The sequence below is a fragment of the Lactuca serriola genome, chromosome 3 (assembly GCF_051521515.1).
Source record: "Lactuca serriola cultivar US96UC23 chromosome 3, Lser_US96UC23_V15, whole genome shotgun sequence".
Taxonomy (NCBI): domain Eukaryota; kingdom Viridiplantae; phylum Streptophyta; class Magnoliopsida; order Asterales; family Asteraceae; genus Lactuca; species Lactuca serriola.
In genome coordinates, this window is record NC_136410.1 from 10,824,331 (window position 1) to 10,840,532 (window position 16,202).

Below are 16,202 nucleotides of genomic sequence, written 5' to 3' on the forward strand. Positions count from 1 at the left end.
CTCAATTATATATAGGTCTAATCTTATTACTTTTGGATTCAAATGGTTGACCCATTACATAATGCTAAACTTAAGGGGTGTTTGGATAGGAAAAAAAGAGGTATTTATTGCTTATTTCCATAATAAGCTAATTTAAGTGTTTGGATAAAATCCATTTTCATAAGCAGCTAATTTTAATAAGCCCATTCGCTTATTGTTTATTCCCACCGTTAATAGCTTAAGCAGCTAAAAATCTAATCCAAACAACCTTAAGCTGATAATTAAAATTAATCATCTGGAGCAGAAAGCTTAGAGAATGTGGATTTTTGGAAGAAAAGGGGAATCAGGGTTTGGAGCTTTTTCAACAGCTGAAGATGTTACCAAAGGAATCGATGGAACTGGTCTCACCGCCATTGTTACTGGTAAAAGCGCGCATCTTCAACCCTCTGCTTCTCATTAGGATTCTTGATCCTTTTTTCTTGAATTGTTTCTCCTTCTGAGATCTTTTCTGGGTTTTTAAGGGTTCGATCCACTGCACATATCTGAATAACAGTTAACAAAACAGAACTTCAAGAACTTGTGATTTGAGGGTACTGAAAGATGGGTTTAACTTGTTGTACTTGTATCACTAAATCTTGATCTTGATATCAATATATAAGTAATTTCGGGTGTTTGACCAATATGCTCTGATTTTTGGTATTGATGATGGTGTTTTTGTTGTTGGATATGAAATTGGGCCCGTTTCACTTTCACTTCATGTTCATGTGTTGATGGATGTTGATGTGTGCATTCAGGAGCTTCAAGTGGTATTGGCACAGAGACAGCACGGGTCCTTGCCATGCACGGTGTACATGTGGTGATGGGGGTAAGAAATACAGAAGCCGGTAGAACAGTTAAAGAGACAATACTTATGGAGACACCTGATGCTAGAGTTGATGTGATAGAGTTAGACCTCAGCTCTCTTGCCTCTGTAAGGGAATTTGCAGCCGAGTATTGTTCATTGGGCCTTCCTTTAAACATTCTCATGTAAGAGACACTTCTGTTTTGGTGTCGTTTACCTTTTAATTTTTAGATATTTTCTTTATCAAAATTACAAGATTTTCGGTTTGTGTTATCAAAAGCAACAATGCAGGGGTTATGGCTCCTCCATTCACGCTTTCAAAAGACAAGATTGAACTACAATTTGCAACCAATCATTTAGGTATGTGATTATCACAATGTTTGGCTGAAGGAATTGTAATCTTTCACGTTGTTGACAAATGACAAGAAAAGAAATAAACTAACAAAATATTCTTTTATGTATAATGGGGTATTTTGGTCTTTTAGTTAAATAAGTTAAGTAACAGAATTGAATTCCTTCCAAGCTTGGAAGGAATGGTGAATCCCATTGACGAAATCTAAGGATTCCTACGGAATTGAAGTATTACCTTCATTTGACACCCAAACACACCGGGGAATCCACGAACCAAACACTTGATTAAGGTATCTGTCTTTTTACAGGTCATTTTCTTTTGACGAATCTTTTACTCGATACCATGAAGAAAACTTCACGTGAACATGAAAAAGAAGGAAGAATAGTTAACGTGTCATCCGAGGGTCATCGATTTGCATACAAAGGAATTTACTTTGACAAAATAAGCGATGAGTCAAGGTACACAAGCAAAGCTCATTCCAGATCATTATTGTTTTCTGCTTTGAGTTCATTAATGAATGTTGTTCTATGCATGGTTCAGTTACAGCCCCATATACGCCTATGGACAGTCAAAGCTGGCCAACATACTGCATGCTAACGAGCTATCAAGGCAATTTAAGGTAATTTTATTTTTATTTGTAATCTTTCTCAGATCTCAGCCTCATATCATTAGCTCTGTTTTAGTTGCATGTTAGGACTCGACAAACTATTTTCTTGGACCTGAAGGATATCCATGTCTTTTGAGTTTTGATCAGACAAGAGATCCAGAGTGAGTCCCTATGCGACCTCTTTGAGTGGGACAAAAAAAGTCAATATTTGTCCCCTTCATTTCATGTCAATTTTAGTCCTAGTCCAATACATGCCAAACACTAGGGGCATGGTTTTTCTCCTTGGCAAAGCTTAATGTTTATGATTTTTGCATAATTGTTAAAAATCAGGAAGAAAAGGTGGAGTTGACTGCAAACTCGCTGCATCCTGGTGGCATTGCAACCAGTCTTCTACGTCATCACAGCTTTCTTGAGGGTAAAACGCAGAGCTTTTTTATTATTATTATTAAAAATCTCAACTTGATTTTTTTGGTTTTTTGATCTTATAATGTTTATGAGCCAGGTGTCGTTGATTGGGTCGGGAAATACTTCCTGAAAACTATCCCACAGGTTAGATTCATTAAATTTTCATCTCTGAATTACCTTAAAGAAAGAATGACTCAGTTTTGACCCTTATCATTTTCAGGGGGCAGCAACTACATGCTATGTGGCATTGCACCCGCAAGTCAAAGGGGTTAGTGGCGAGTATTTTGTAGACAGTAACAAAGCAAAGCCGAGTTCTCTTGCCAAAGATTCAGAATTCGCCAAGAAACTCTGGGATTTTAGCCTCGGCATGGTGGCTCCATAATCATATACTTGTTCACTTCATGTGTATATTTTCAACAAAATTTATTGCTTTATTGTATAAAACAGACAGTAGACAACCAAAGATCATTAAGCTGATAAGACCAAAAAAAAAAAAAAAAAGAACATTCTCATTGATAAAGCTTTTGATGTGCACATAAGATGGTTAAGTAACTATTTTTCATATCCTAACTCTAGTTTAAACCACGGATGCACAAACTTTTCAACAAAATCTAAGACTCTATCACCTACCCCTCTTCTTCCTGTACGGCAGTAAAAGTAAAACCCCTGAAAACAAGCCCATGAATCCCTTCTCTTTCTCATAGTATGAGGTGTACACTTCTTTACATATCCACCACGAACCACTGTTAAATGCTGGAGTTTCAGAACCTATCCATCTGCATCCCTCCTTCCATTTCAGCTTCCAAAAGGGATTATGAGCATAAAAAAAAAAAAAAAATAAAAAAAAATAAAAAAAAAAGAAAGATAAATATAGATATAGATATATTATATATATAGATATTATTATTCATAATATGTTCTTTTAGTCGCTGGTGGTCAACTCCTTCTTCGACTAACCACCGGTGAAGGAGGGTTGAGGTCAATGACTGGATTCTGTTTGACATGATCTCTGAGAAGCTGCTCGGAAACACGGTTGACAAGCACCGACTGCCCGCTGTATCTTTCTTTTTGGTTCCCTAGAAAATCGTTGTCAGAAGGAACTATCTCCTGAAAGAAGGGAGACCCTTGAGGCATTGCTCGAAACATATCGGGCCTCGGGTCATGATAATACGATGGAGGAGGTCCAAAACATCTAGTGGGAGACCGTGAACTCATCCCCAAACCTGTGAACTCAGGAGTGTACAACACACTTGGCTGGTGGTGGTAGAAAGGAATGGCTCCATTTAGAGGGGTGGATGAACCAGAGATGTTTCGCGGGCTTGATATTGGAGATGGGGATACTCTTCCATTCATATTTTGAACAGATCTTTGATGCAACAGTGGGCTGCCCAAATGAGAAACCGGGCATGATATGTTACTGCAAATCAGCATGAATGCGCATCAGAACCATGAAAAAACATCACATGTATTAAGAAAAAAAATGGAACTGGAACTAAATAGACCTGAATCCAGGACTAGATTTTGGTCCTCGAGAGTGAACAACAGAAACTCCTTCACAACCATATCCAATGCCCTACAACCATGAAAGAAGGAATTATTATTTTTGGTCAAAATGGGTAAAACTTAAACAGTTACAAAAAATGGAACAAAAACATAATAATACCAGAAATCTGACTGCGTTTGTAATTGGGCCTGGATCCAGTATCAATCTTTCAGATGAAGCAATATTTATAACAAAAGGGTGTTCTAGAAGCTGTGCAGCAGTAGGGCGGTGTGATGGGTTCCTCTGTAAGCATTGCAAGATAAAATCTTTGCCTTCATCGGAAAGATGCTCAGGGATTGATGGAAGCTCTTTGCTGTTTCCAACCTTAAACAAAGCAGCCACCTTTGACAAGAATGTAAATTGTAAGGTCATGTGATGTGAACCAAACAAGATAAAAATGCATAATATTTTCATGTAGCCTACTACTAACTACTAACCCCTTCATACTGACTCCAAGGAGGTTTAGTTGTAGCCATTTCTAGCACTGTGCACCCAAGACTCCATATATCCACAGCAAGATTGCAACCGTTTGAATTATTGTTGATAACCTGAAACAGTTGAATTCATATTAATAACTACATAATATTTTAATCATTTAAAAAAATAACTAGGCTTGGAAGGTATGCTAACCTCGGGTGCCATCCAGTATGGGCTTCCCTTGAAGGATAACGGGCATGAAGGCCCTGAAATCTGTGAAACAATCAAGTCAAGACTTAAGAGACCAAAAGACAGGTGGCTACTCTTAACACTTTTTGAAATATATATATATATATATATATATATATATATATATATATATATATATATATAGGTGTCTTACATGTTTTGCCATCCCAAAATCGGCCAATTTTACACGTCCGTTAGGGTCTACCAGTATATTTGCTCCTTTAATATCCCTAAGAAAAGACAATACAAAAGTCTTTTAGAAGATTATAATAATAATAATAAAGAAACTGTTTGACCAAAAGTAAACTCACCTGTGGACTGTATTCTTAGCGTGCAAATACTCGAGTCCTGACAAAATTTGATGAGTGTAACTTCGGATAGCTAATTCACCCAACTGACCATAATCCTGGAGAAGCTTATGAATGGAACCACCCGAAACATACTCCAAGTAAATATAAAGTTTGTCATCCACCTAGTAAGTTTTTTACACAAACCAAGAATCTTTAAAAACCTTAAGAACATAGTAATATCATTAAGAAAAAAGAAGGGAAGTAAATGGTTCTCTTACTGTCTCAGATCCATAGTATTGTACGATGTTTGGATGTCTCAAGCGACTTAACAGTGCGATTTCCTGTCAAATATCAACAACAAATGTTAGATTGTAGGGAGATAACGAATGTCTTTCAACAAGAGATTATGGGATCCACTAAAAAGACTTACTTGCCCCAGCTGTTGGGCGCTTTCCTTTGACTTTGCATCATCCGCAAATAAAATCACCTCCTTCATTGCACACATTTCCCCACTCTCACTACAGTTGAGAGAATCAGAGAAGTCAGAACTAGTTTTTATTTTTGTAAAAGTAATGAATTAAATATACAAACCTGTTGAAACCAAGATAAACATGTCCAAAGGTGCCTCTACCAAGCAACCTTCCTTTCTTCCAACGTGAACCATGGCCAACCAAAAGATCTGCTCTACCTGGACTTCTTGGAACTGTTGGGGTAGTTGCGGTTGAATACGAGGGTGAATAAGGACCAATGTTGGAGATTGTTAAAGGTGGAAGGGGTAATCTGTGACTTTGTTGTCTTCCAGTAACCGCATCATCAGGCCAGTTGGCAAATGGGTCCACCATGTTCAACCCACATGCTCTTGGATGTGATGGGGTGACAGACCCACTTTGTATTCTTGAGCTAGGACCAGGGCTAGTCATCCTAGGACTAGGTATAGGTGAGCATTCAGGGCTGCATCGACTATGTTGCCAGAGTAACTGAGTCGCAGACATGTCTCCACCAACCGAGTTATGACCCGAGTTGTGACCCGACCCGGGACTAGAGCACTGACCCGACCCAAGAAAACCCGCATCGGCATAGGGCCTTCCGGCCCATAAACCAGAGGTCAGAGTCGGGTCAGGCCCAAATACCCTCATTGGACTTCTAGATGGGCTGGACATGGAACTGTCTGGAGCACTAAAGAAAGCACCAGATTGAGGGATCTGTAATTTCGCCATGTGGCGACTTAAAGGTCGCCGCTTTGGTGACGTGGGCACCGTCTGGTTGTTCGGACACGTGGTTGTGTTCACCGGCTTCAATTTCTCCCTTCTCTTTTGTGTTGCAATGTGATGATTTTGGATCTTGTAAACCGCACTTCAAAGAGAAGGGTAAATGTTAGATCTTTAAGATATAAAAAAAAAACATAAAAGGGAAAGTATGTAAGTAAGTAATTAATTTAATTAACAATTAAGAAAACTCACCTGGAAGGACTGTTTGTGTAAGTTCTTTCATAGTCGGATACCTGAGGGCTTAGAAGCCGTGAATCAGAGGGATCATCACTGTCACTTGAACTATCGGTAAAAACCGAATCAGTTGCCACATCACCTTCAACATCCACATGACCAGGGGCATTTTGGGAACGACTAGGTTTATGAGGTGTCAATGAGGAGCGTTTCCCAATTCCAGATTTTCTTGATGCCCTTTTTCCTGAATCAGCAGTAGGATGAACATCAGGAAGTGGGAGTGGGTGGGGAAGAGGTCTTTCTGCAAAGCTTTGGGATCGAGACACTAGTGTTGATGGAGAACCAACACGGGAATTAGATCCCTTTGATTTGTGTTTTGATTCAGATGGGCTTTTCAGCTTTCTCTGAATCGTTCCGAAAATACCCCCACTGTTTGACTTCTTCTTTACTTCTTCAGATGAGGATTTGTTCCACCATGGAGACATGATTGTTGAATTGAGTAGTAGTGAAGACTGTAGTATCAATTGTGCTTGATTTGAAGATCACAATTGATTCTGCAATCTCTAGATCAGAAATGAGAATTGGTAACAATTCCCTTTGACATTTTTGCCAAACATCAACATGACTAAATAGGAAAACTTGTGCCTCTGCTTCCGTAATCATGAAATAAATAGCAATAAATCGAAAGACAGGTGCTCCGTAAACTGCATTTAAGAATTGTATATTAAATTCGAGAAGATGAACAACAATCTACATCTACACATACGAATTTAATCAACCACCTACCCCTAAAAGTCAAGCTAGAAACGTGCGCTACTCAAACTTTCTCTTCTTGCATTGCTTCTCTAACTAGTTTGAGATAAGAAGCATGTTGTTGGATACTGTTTTGTTATAACAAAAATGTCCATTTTTAGAATTGCAATTTACACGTGTGAAGTACATTGCCCCGTGTCTGCTTATCTTCTAAAACCTCAAGGGTTGCATGCCACCAGTTAACCTTGCAAGATGCACGTAGGCATACATATTTCTTCCTTTTCCTATTTTCCTAAATTTTGCCAAGTGTTAACATCATAGGAAATGGAGGCAAGGAATAAAACATCCAAATCATTTTAGTTTGAGAAAAAAAATTGACAAAATGAAACACATCAATTCTACATTGTATCTAGTTTGAAACAAAAATGCCAAAATGAAATTCATCAATTCTACATTGTATCTAGTCACTCAATTTGAGTTACAAAATTGACAAAAGAAAAAAAAAATTAAACATTTGGAGAAAAGAAGAATTTTCTTTGTGGTTTCAAGATATCCGTGTTATTTGATAAAATTCGACAAAATAAAACTATCATTCGCTAGGATACACAAGAAAATAAATTCTTCCATAAAAAAACGCCAAATGTGGATTTCCTTGAGAGAGTCCCCAAACCCAAATGACCATTTATAAAACCCGAATCTCTATTAAATCTCCTATAAATTATAATTCTTTTTAAGAAAAAGGAGTGAATTCATCTATAAATTTGGAAGTGTAGACGATGTGTTATGACCAATCACCAATGTTGTTTAGAAGGCAATCTATAATTGACCGTTTGTTGCACTATGGTAATTACTAATTCATACACCAACATGTTGCATTTTATGATGTTCCTTCTATGGGGTATGGACATCTCAATGAGATGATCTCATTAACATTTCCTATTCTTAACTCCTTACACTAAGACTCAGTAAATGTAGATAGTGCAAAATTAATAATTAAAATATCAATACTCCTTTTGGCTTAGGAATGGAGGTCGATTTTGACTTTCAATTGTCAAATAGGATATGTTTACTTCAAAAATGATTAAAAGGAAAACTATTTCACTTGTAGAGAAGGAATAGAGAACTAGAATGAATTACAAGACCACATACCATATTCTAATAATTTGATACTAATGATTTATAAACATGTATCTCAATTACAGGTACAATAATATGAACGTTTTAAGTCTTGCATTAGTATGACTTTGTATAATCTAAATCTTGACTAAAGCATAAAACAACAAGTTTACAAGCCCTTAGCATCCCACCACCTCCTCCCCTCCCCAGCATCAATAAAACAGTAGTTTATCAGAAGCACATTTGCCAACAACTTCAAACCTTTTACATATCTTAAGTTCTTAATTTAAATAAGCCCCTTCTGACCTAAGACTAACATCTTCAACTTCCATTGGATTGCTGCTTACTACTAACCCTAAACTCATAAATCAATGTTTTTATGGCTAATCATTAATCCAGGTAACCACACACCTAAATTAAATAAATGGCAATTGATCATGAAATGAAGCAAAAAGGAAAACATGATCACAGCTGGATTTAACAAGATTTCATATATCTAACACATTTGCTTGTTGCTACCATAAATTGTTGAAGACCAAAAGAGGCTTCAAGAATCCCGCTTTACCTATACTATATACGCAACCAATAATCCAACTCAACATTCGGATAGATCTGATTCTCAAAAATCCACCATCTACACACGTACACGAATCTCGTGAATAAAAGAATAAGCATTATCATCAAAACCATTAATTCTTGTATACACCCGGATATAAATATCACAATCCACAAAACCCATGAAAAATCTCCAAGTAACAAAATTCAACGTATACCCATAAACGAATACCTAAAGGGTGTATGGAAAATGAACCAATTTTGTAGAAAATCACCTGAAAATATCGAACTTAACGGGAAGCAGTAGACTAATGGAAACAACCTAAATTTGAGAAGAACCCTAAACTAACAATCGATTAAACAAAACAAATGGTGGGGTTTTACGCTTCATCTATATATGTATCTCAAATTCATCAAAACATAAATAGCCCAAAATCGACCTCTATAACGTAGCGGTTACGGCGTTAAAAAGAAGACTTACCGGAGAGGAAAGTGCCGGAAGCCGGCGGGAAATTTACAGCTTTCTTGCAGAGAAGTGTGTCAGTTACCGAAGAGACGCTGAAGAAAAGAAGCAGCACAACAGAGAGGATAGAGAAATTAATTTGAGACAGATTTTGTGTAATTTTATTATTTAACCCTCATTTTTTTTTCTCTGAGAGTAAACACTAACGACTAAACATAAACAGTAGGTTGGTCTATCAGGGGTTATTATATTTTCTTCATATAAACCACAAGCAACTCCATTATGCTTTTCTAAATTACACACCTTAATCTCTCCCAATGTTTTAAAACCCAGGTTTTAGTTGACCCGGTGTGATGACCGGTTCACGGGTCAACCAGTTCAACCGTCGGGTCAACCCGGTTTATGAAAAGTAATATTATAATCAATAAAATATGTCAATTGTATCCTAATTACATAATCTACATAATTAAAACCTTAAAACAATGATCAATTAACAATAAATGAACTCTAATACGGAACAAGATGCTCAGAAAGTTTAGAAAGTTTTGTTGGTGTTTTCGAGCCCATAAAAATGGGACCTTGGTGCACCTAGTAGAGGCTGGTTTTAGTTGGATTGACATTTAAGATTTGATTTAAATAATGTATTTTCATTGATTTGTTTATTTCTTCATTTTATACTACCAAATCATACTATTGGTAAAAAAAAATGGAGAAACAAAGTCAAAACACATGCAACATAATTAAAAGTAGAACTAAAGAAGAATAGGAAAAGATAGTGAATTTGTTTGTGCTATTTTGTAAAGTTTGAAGCATCTTTTTATGAATTACAGAACAATGAGGATGAATTACAGAACCCGTCTTCTTGTTTCCTCAGTCCAAATGTCTGCTAACAGGTCACCTTGGAACAGATAAACCCAGGTCCAATCCAAACAAATAAAACCCATATCATATAATATTCAATCACGCTCCATCAAATGCATCTGGGAAAATGAGAATTCTTGTTACTTTTATACTCTAATTTCAGTTATATGCAACAAGTTACACTCATAACTTTCACTAATCATTCACAAATATTCATATCTCAGCAAATATCAAGATTGGTTGTGCCAAAAGATAAAGTCAACAATACATGTTGGGTTTAAAGATTCTAAATTAGCATATATTCTGTTAGCTTTTTGTCTTTTAACATGGTCTATATTTAACATAGTTATAAGATCTATACACTCAAAAGTCAAGCTTACTAACATTAGTTATGCTCAGGAAGAGAAGCAACAGAAACCTAATCGATCACAAACTTGTAATTCCAAACAAAGATATACTTCGGAAATCGCAAATCATTAACTAGATAGACTCAAAATTGGATGATTGGAGTAAGTGGATTAGTAATAGAGGGGGAACGAAATCGCTTGGAGAAGAACGAAAACTCACCTGGAGAAGAACGAAAATTGTTGGGTCGCTGCTCTAGTCACTCCTTCGGTCGCTGCTTCTTTCTTTCTTCAGTTCGCTATTCTTTCCAGAGGAGACGAGTTTGTTATGCCTGGAAAAAGCCGATCTCACTTAATTTGGCATACCCTAATAAACAGGCCAATCCGGTTTTGTAGCGGTTCGACATACCCGGTTCAACCGCGGTTTAGTGTAAACCCGGCCTGTTCGATCCGGTCGGTATTTTTACAAAAACCCGCTTGATGAGTTATAAAATAACTCTTTGATCGATTAGATCTTTGTAACAGGTAAGTAATGAACGTAAAGATAGTAAAAACGAAACACAAGTATGAATCAGAATGTGTCGAATGATTAGATTACTCGATCCTCAGCAGAGCTCGACTAAGAACTTCCACTGTAGAGGATTCTAGGGTTACAAAATAAGAACGATGAATATGCTGAACAATACTTCTCTAATCGTTTCTAATCCTATTGTTCTAGGATGCATGCAAGCATCTATTTATACTAAACCCTACAAAACTCACGGATGGACAGGCCCATACCGGAGATAAACATTGGACTAGCTAACGAGCCCAATAGACGCAACACTATACTGAACCTAACAATCTCCCCCTTTGCGTCAATTTGGAGCGAGACTATCATTTCTTCTTGCTTGGACCAGCAGCGGGAGCCTTCTTTATTGTATCGAACAGACATGTGATAAGTGCAAGGATTGTCTGTCTAAAGCGAATGTACCATTGAATCATATCATCAAAGTACTTGATATCATCCGCTGTGTTCTGCTTGCATCGATGAATGATCCCTAAAACGTGTTCCAAATAGGCAGTGGTGTAGAGATGTTTGTCTGCCAAGGCAAAAAGACATTTCTGTCCTTCGTTTCTGGTAAACATGACGGAGTTTCTCTTTGGGTCAATCTTCCCCATCTGCATCATGTTGAGATCACTGGCAGAGCCAACAGGAGATATGGTGGGCTTCTTCTTGAATACGCTCGCTATCTCCTGATCCATCAGAGCAACTTCCATGACATAGCATACAAGCATCCTCTTAAAGTGGTCGATGATCGGACCATATTTAGCTTCGTTTGTAAGAAGGATGTTGTGCAAGATAATCCAGTCATGGGGATTAAGGTTGGACAGATCTACAAGTGAGATGGCATGTTCGGTCTTGGCAGATCCCCTTAGTACCTTGAACCGAACGTTGGTGAAGTTGCCTTCCCTGAACGGCTTTAGGACCCGAACATTGACAATTTTCTGAGCGCTCCAAGTTTGGTATTGTGGTTGAGCTGCCCTCAGATAAATTCGACTAAGTCCCGATCAACCTGCGGATAAGGATAGGGGAACTCAACAATGTTGTCAAAGACATGAAAAACAAACGCCTTTCGGGTCAGTGGCATATCGAACTGAGAGTCGACAGTGTTAGAACAATCTAAAGAGATCACAGGTTCTAGCCACAAGATATTTGGTGTTTCGATGGCTTCTTTAATCAGCTTCTCAAGAGTCCAAGGAGGAAAAAGAGTTTTCCTGCTCTCGAGAAGGTCGTGGGCTTCTTTTTGTCTTCTTTCGGCTTCTTCAGCCTCTCTAGCCACACGAGCACTGATGTCAGCCTCTTTATCTCGACCTTGTCGTTTCAGAAGGTCGGCAATTGTCTCCTTGTCATCTTCATCGTCACTCTCCTCAACAATCTTCTTGCCTTTGTCTTTCACACCGGAACCTGAGGCTTGGCCTACTGGAGGAGGTTCGGTTGTGTGAGTTGCTGAAGTAGGAGGTGCTTGAGACATTTGTTCTTTTTCTCCCCCCTTGTTTCGGAATGGACACGAAATCAAGGAGCCCTTCAATTTTGCTCAGTAGAGAGAGGGCGGGAGCAAGCTTCTCTGCAAGGTCACGCCTCACAGAATAATTGAGGATCGGGTCATGTGCTTCAAGGATGTTTGAGATAGCTGAGTGGACATCCGAAACACACAATTTAACCACCTCTCTTTCAGATCGAAGAGAGTCAATCTCCTGTTGAGAGTTGGAGAGTTGAGTACTCTTGACCTTCAGAGCGGTAGTTTTCCTTGCGAGAGCATCCATGAGAGAGTTCTCAGCAGCTAAGTCTTCTTGAAGCTTGGAGAGATGCTCCTCAATGGTTGTTCTGAAAGCTGAGTTGTCGTCAGAAATTGTTTGACGAAGTGAAGCGAACGACTTCAGCTCTGATGCGACTGAGTTAGCCAGCTGGTTGACAATGGGTTCCAGCTTTGTCGTGGTGGCTTCAGCGTTTTCCTGTAAAGATTTCAACAAGGAAGAAGCATCAGTGAATAGTTTATCGACTTTTTCGGTCGCTGCCTCACAAGCTTTGGTTGAGGCGTCAATGGCTGCAGTGGCGGAATCAAGAGAAACTTGATGAGCTTTGGAAAAAGCATCAACAATTTTCTGAATGGCAGCTTCAGAGATGGAGGATTGAGATGTAGAAGATGAGGCGATGAGAGAATCGATTTTGTCATGTAGCTCCTTGAGATGCCTCTTAGTGACAGGAGCATCGTCATCATCGTCACTTTGAACTTGAAACGGACTGTAATAGACCGAATCAAAGGTCATGTCCTCCCCGCCAAGGAGTGGTTCGTCATCCTCTGATGCATGAGCAGGAGAAGATGGTGGTGGTGAAGCTTGAGGCTCGGTAGTAGTAGTAGGTTCGGGTTGGGTGGTGTGTTCGGTTGTTGGTGTGGGTTCGGGTGCTGAGGTAGATGTGGGTGCGTCAGTATGAACCCCCATATCAGATACGTTGGTTCTTACGTCTGCAGTGGTGGTGGTGGTTGCTTCGGTAAATATAGGTGGTGGGACTGGGATGGAGGTGGATGGTATTTGAGTGGTGGAGGTTATGGGGGAATGGAAAAAGGAATTGTAACTGGTGGAGAGGAAATAGGAGAAGTAGAAATATGAATCTCTGGTGAAGGCGAACGTGGTGGAGTGTTACCACGTTGAGATCCATCAGAATCATAACCCTCTTCCTCAGATTCGCTTGAGGACGAAGCGATGATTAGCTTTCGCCTTGGTTGGGTTTTTCGCTTCTTCATAGGAGGGGATTGGGCGGCTTTGGTGGGTTTCCTCTTCTTGGGAGATGGGCCTTTTGCTCCCTTTGCAACCTGTTTGCCCTTATCAGCCTTCTTTCCTCTGGGGGCAGGCTTGTCAGCATCATGAATCGATTTGAGCATCTCTGGAGTGAGGTCTCTCGGACCAGACCGTCGGAACTCCTTGTATGTTTTAATAATCCGACTTTCAGCAGGAACATCACCATACATTGTTTCAGGGATAGAACCGTTGAAGGGAAATTTTGATGCGTCAGAAACAATGATCTCCGTGGTATGGAAAGTACCAATCGAAGACATTGGAGCACCAGCGACAATGGGGACGTGGTACTTGTCCATCACCCATTTAGTGACAAGAGTCCAGAACCGGGCATATGAAATCTCTGAATGTCAAGAAGTGGAAGAAAGACTCTGAATGAGTTGTTGCCATAGGACCGACCCGTAGTCCATGTTGATACCATTGTAGATCCCGTACATGATTGATAGGAACATACGACTTGCCCCATCTGATCCAGCACTTCTTTCAGACAAGCCCTTGAAAAGCACAGTAAACATCCCATTCCACTGAGGGGGCAGGCACGATTTCTTGAATTTCGTGACCGTTGTGAGCACCTCAGTGTACCCCATGTTGTAGAACATGTTGAACAGATGACCCATCGGAATGGTTTCAGTATTAACCTTCGACGAATCAGGTTCAAACCCTAACAGCGTACAAAACCTCTGCTTGGAAATCGACGCCTTGTGCTTGAAGACATCAAAGAAAATCCTGTCGACGACCTTGTCGTAGTGAGCTGTGGCAAAAATCTGTGACAGGAACTCCATGGGAACAACTTCAGCCCTGGTAAGAGCAGGAGCGATTGGCGAGTATTTCAGGCATTCGATGATGGGAAACATGAAAGCGTCGTATGCCTGAGGAGTAAGATCAATGATCAAACTCTGCTGGGGACGAATAGGCAAGATGTGAGAAGTTGCGTGAACTGATGAAGAATCCGCCATTGTTGTGATGAAGATGGGAGAGATGATGAACAATAGAGGTTGGAGGATTTTCTTGCTCTCTGGAAATATAGGTGCAGTAAAGAGGTAAACGGTGGTTTACATTGCCTTTTATACTGTGGGTAAAGGAGAGAGAAGAATCTTTCCCAAATCTTCGATTGAAAAACGAAGAGTTTTTCGGAGGCGATTGACGCATGACAGTTGGGGTTGCCGATGATTACGCAGGAGAGAGAGAGTGTCAATCCCTAATTACACGCCTTCCCATCAGGCGTCGTTTAGAGATGAAATGGTTCCAATTCACACGCTTTGCTTTCTTGCGCCGTTTGAAATCAAATCGATTGGACTCCCGCCCGAGTCATCATTTTGTCATCTTATCCCTTTAGAGTTTAACGGCATCTTTAAAATAAAATCGCCCATGTGGATCAATATCAACCACAACCTTTTTATAACAACCAATCCAATTAAAATGTCTTGAAATTAATGAAACCAGAATTTTGCAAAATCAAAAAGATTTTCGTGCTGAGTGTGTAAAAGAAAAAGAAATAAAGCAACACTTTTGAGGGATTAGGTGATGTCAATAAAGACACGAAACAATTGATCCCGGGCACGAATATCTTCCTTCAAAGTCAAGAGAGACCTTAAAGTGTTTGTGTGGTTTCCCGTTGAATAACGATCAGACACTTATTAAGAAGTGTTGAAAGGCTTCTTTTAATTAGGTTTATGAGGGTGGCTTTCGCTTCGATTCATAATTCCTGATCTTGATATAAGATAGAAATCGAACGAAGTACTTGTGAGACCAATGTAGTCTGTTGAACAAGTAGGTTGGAGATAATTTAAGTAGCAAGGAAAACTAATGTATGCGCAATCTCAAAAAATTGAAATTGGATCCCAAGGGAAGAAATGTTATTGGATTTAACAATTTCATAGGAATCACTCAAAAGAAAAATAGAGATTTCATGTTGTACCCCCATGGATAAGTCCGTCAATTCATTAGTGAAAGCTAGAGCAAGTTAATTGTTCACCGTCAATGCATAGTAGGTATTGAATTGTGGGTTTCACTTAGCACGTAGTGACACGAAGCTAAGATCATGAACACAGAAATTGTGCAACCATAAACCTCAGTGGTAATGTCTGAGAGTCTCAAGGGTTATGTTTGTGAAGCGAATGAGATGGAGAAAAAGTAATGTAGATGGTGTAAAGAGACCAAAGTACCTCTGCTGTGAAGAATAAGGACTAAGCAGAAAACTCTTATCTCATGTGAGAAGAGAGTTAGGTAGCTCATGATTAGAATAAATATGAGAGCCTAATTGGGAAGACAAGGTTTGTTTGTACCAAGTCAGTAAGGCTTTTATTCAGAATCAGGTGAGGCTTTGGACACATACAACAGCATGCTTCTAGGGACACTTAGCTAGTGAAATGATTTACCCACAAAGAGACATACAAAAAGATAAGAGCCAAAATTAAAATAAAATAAAGAAAGAGAAAAATAATAAAAAATATATTTTTGGAGTTTTTGAATTTAAAAAAAATAATAAAAAAATATTTTTGGAATTTTTGATAAAAAGGAAAATAAGACATAAAAAAATGAATACAAAAAAAAATGTTGGAACCGAACTCGAGCGTTCGGTTTATTTTGGTTGAGAAAAATTTTGGAACCGAACCCGAGCGTTCGGTCTATTTCGGGTGAGAAAAA

At 39.0% G+C, this 16,202-nt stretch overlaps 2 protein-coding genes across 4 annotated transcripts; one reads left to right on the top strand and one right to left on the bottom strand.

Annotated features, from left to right (window-relative positions):
- Positions 1-222: 222 nt before the first annotated feature.
- LOC145091471 (short-chain dehydrogenase TIC 32, chloroplastic-like) lies at positions 223-2,754 on the top strand. Its single transcript, XM_079029206.1, has 8 exons — positions 223-401; positions 774-1,005; positions 1,101-1,180; positions 1,480-1,630; positions 1,713-1,791; positions 2,110-2,194; positions 2,282-2,328; positions 2,405-2,754. The coding sequence occupies exons 1-8, from the start codon at positions 296-298 to the stop codon at positions 2,564-2,566; spliced, it is 942 nt and encodes a 313-aa protein (XP_078885332.1). The 5' UTR covers positions 223-295; the 3' UTR covers positions 2,567-2,754.
- Positions 2,675-9,184, bottom strand: LOC145091470 (mitogen-activated protein kinase kinase kinase YODA-like). 3 transcript variants are annotated; one of them, XM_079029205.1, is made up of 13 exons: positions 9,031-9,165; positions 6,912-7,162; positions 6,144-6,829; positions 5,275-6,036; positions 5,114-5,201; positions 4,962-5,024; positions 4,705-4,865; positions 4,548-4,623; positions 4,358-4,417; positions 4,165-4,275; positions 3,848-4,069; positions 3,687-3,757; positions 2,675-3,601 (listed from the first exon to the last, which is right to left on the bottom strand). In XM_079029205.1, exons 3-13 carry the CDS (start codon positions 6,608-6,610, stop codon positions 3,121-3,123), a joined length of 2,562 nt encoding a protein of 853 aa, XP_078885331.1. In that variant the 5' UTR covers positions 6,611-6,829; positions 6,912-7,162; positions 9,031-9,165; the 3' UTR covers positions 2,675-3,120. The 3 variants fall into 3 exon arrangements, with proteins under 3 accessions (XP_078885331.1, XP_078885329.1, XP_078885330.1); XM_079029203.1 differs by having other exon boundaries at positions 6,912-7,170; positions 9,031-9,162; XM_079029204.1 differs by lacking the exon at positions 6,912-7,162 and having other exon boundaries at positions 9,031-9,184.
- Between the last annotated feature and the right edge of the window lie 7,018 nt (positions 9,185-16,202).

Coding starts and splice junctions, on each gene's coding strand:
- LOC145091471 (XM_079029206.1), top strand. CDS start 296: ATGTGGATTTTTGGAAGAAAAGGGGAATCAGGGTTTGGAGCTTTTTCA. Junction 402..773: donor TCTCACCGCCATTGTTACTG/GTAAAAGCGCGC, acceptor GTGTGCATTCAG/GAGCTTCAAGTGGTATTGGC. Junction 1,006..1,100: donor CTTCCTTTAAACATTCTCAT/GTAAGAGACACT, acceptor TGTTATCAAAAG/CAACAATGCAGGGGTTATGG.
- LOC145091470 (XM_079029204.1), bottom strand. CDS start 6,610: ATGTCTCCATGGTGGAACAAATCCTCATCTGAAGAAGTAAAGAAGAAG. Junction 4,276..4,357: donor CATACTGGATGGCACCCGAG/GTTAGCATACCT, acceptor CAACTGTTTCAG/GTTATCAACAATAATTCAAA. Junction 3,602..3,686: donor AAATCTAGTCCTGGATTCAG/GTCTATTTAGTT, acceptor GCTGATTTGCAG/TAACATATCATGCCCGGTTT.